Source organism: Lycium barbarum, chromosome 10, assembly GCF_019175385.1.
Source record: "Lycium barbarum isolate Lr01 chromosome 10, ASM1917538v2, whole genome shotgun sequence".
In the NCBI taxonomy this organism is placed as follows: Eukaryota; Viridiplantae; Streptophyta; class Magnoliopsida; order Solanales; family Solanaceae; genus Lycium; species Lycium barbarum.
Window position 1 is genome coordinate 31514840 of NC_083346.1, and position 1886 is coordinate 31516725.

General features: G+C 43.7%; 1 protein-coding gene across 1 annotated transcript; it reads right to left on the bottom strand.

The window, feature by feature from the left end:
• Positions 1-1166: 1166 nt before the first annotated feature.
• Positions 1167-1544, bottom strand: LOC132612902 (glycine-rich RNA-binding protein GRP1A-like). The gene has a single exon (XM_060326976.1). It carries the CDS (start codon positions 1542-1544, stop codon positions 1167-1169), a length of 378 nt encoding a protein of 125 aa, XP_060182959.1.
• Positions 1545-1886: the final 342 nt, after the last annotated feature.

Genomic DNA, 1886 nt, shown 5'->3' on the forward strand with positions numbered 1-1886 from the left:
GAAGGGGAGATTGATAATTCAATTGCTTATGAGGAAGAATATTGAGAAGGTAAGTTGCCATTTGCAATGCATGATGCCAAAAGGATGGAGGTAGAGAAGCATGGGCAAGTAAAGTACGAACAACATTGTTAATCGTACGAATTTTTCTTTCGGCTTTTCCATTTTGAGGAGAAGTATGAGGACAAGACAATCGGAAAGAAAGACCATGCTTTTTACAAAAATCCCAAAAAGGTCCATTATCAAATTCCGACCATTATCACATTGTATGTTCTTAATTTCCCGTTCAAATTGAGTTCGGATGAATGTTCTAAAATTTAATATGGTGGAATAAGCATTGGATTTTTTAGATAATGGAAAGGTCCATAAAAATTTAGAAAAATCATCCAACAAAAATATATAATACTGATGACCAGTAGAACTCAAAACAGGTGATGTCCAAAGATCAGTATGAACAATATCAAATGGCATAATAGTAGTAGAATTTGAAGTAACAAACGGCAATTTAATATGTTTCCCAAGAGGACATGAATGACAAATACTAGAATTTCCAGATTTATTACATTCAATAAATTTATTCTTCCTAAGAGAACTCAAAATATTCGCTCCCGGGTGCCCCAAACGGTCATGCCATATGGAGGGAGCTAAAGCAGCAAAAGTAGAATGGGAAGAGACATGTGGCTTGGTGATGGGATAGAGCGGGCCCCGACTCTCACATCTCATTAGACGTATCCTCGTCTGTAAATCCTTCATAGAAAACCCAAATGGATCAAATTCAATTGAAACAGAATTATCAGTTGTGAACTTCCTAACTGACACTAGATTTTTGATAATATGGGGGGCATGAAGGACATTTTTAAGAGACAAGGGAGGATGGGGAGACTCTAATTTAGTATGACCATACCCACGAATTGGAATAGATTGACCATTACCAACAGTTATACCACGATTATTGCTCAAATTAAAATAAGACGTGAGATTACCTTGTCCGGATGTCATATGAGAAGTGGTGCCGGTGTCCATGTACCAGTTTGCATTCGGAGGAGTGATACCGAGCGTGTGCATTGCAGCCTCGATATCTGTTAGAGTAGGAGTTGTAGCCGAGTAAGCTTGCTGAGGACGGGGCCCAAGAATACCGGGCTATGGCTGTTGGCGCTGCTGCCGGAAATTCATGTTAGGCCTGGCCCATTGTCCAGTAGGATATGGACATGGGGGTACAGCCCACTGCATCCAGGACCACGGCATCCACTGCTGCCCAGAGGTCCGCTGATTAGGGGGGGCTGCTGCTGGCCACCATTGCGGTTGTTGCTGCCACCGCCCTTGCCCCCACCACCTGAGCCACTGCCGGAGTTGCCTCTCCCTTTGCCCCCACCGGAATATCTATTCTTACCAGAATTTCCACGACTTTGAGGCCGTTTACCACCTGAAATATGGCGTTGTGAGGACTGATCAACAGAGTCATGAGAATTGTCCGAATCACGAGCAACCATAGCAGACAATGTGTTTTGAGTCGTCTTCTTGAGACCAGCCTCTTCAAGAACAAGCATCGAGCGAGCTTGATAAAATTGGGGCAAAGGATCGCTTTGACGGATAGTGTGGCCACACCATTATATGGCTCGGTGAGGCCGGACACCAATTGGAGAACCAGTCGGTTATTGTCCACCGGAGAGCCTACATTCTTGAGTTGATCCGACAAGGACTTGAGATGTTGACAGTACGCGGAGACATTGGGAAATTGCTCCATATCAGTGGGTGTGAAATCGTACTCAAGTGTGACGGCACGGGAGTGTTTGTTATCTTGGAATATATCACACAGCCTATTCTAAGCCTCCATCGCCTTGGTGTCGGGTTTAAGAATTGTATGTAGCAAATCTTGAGAGATAGTGGCA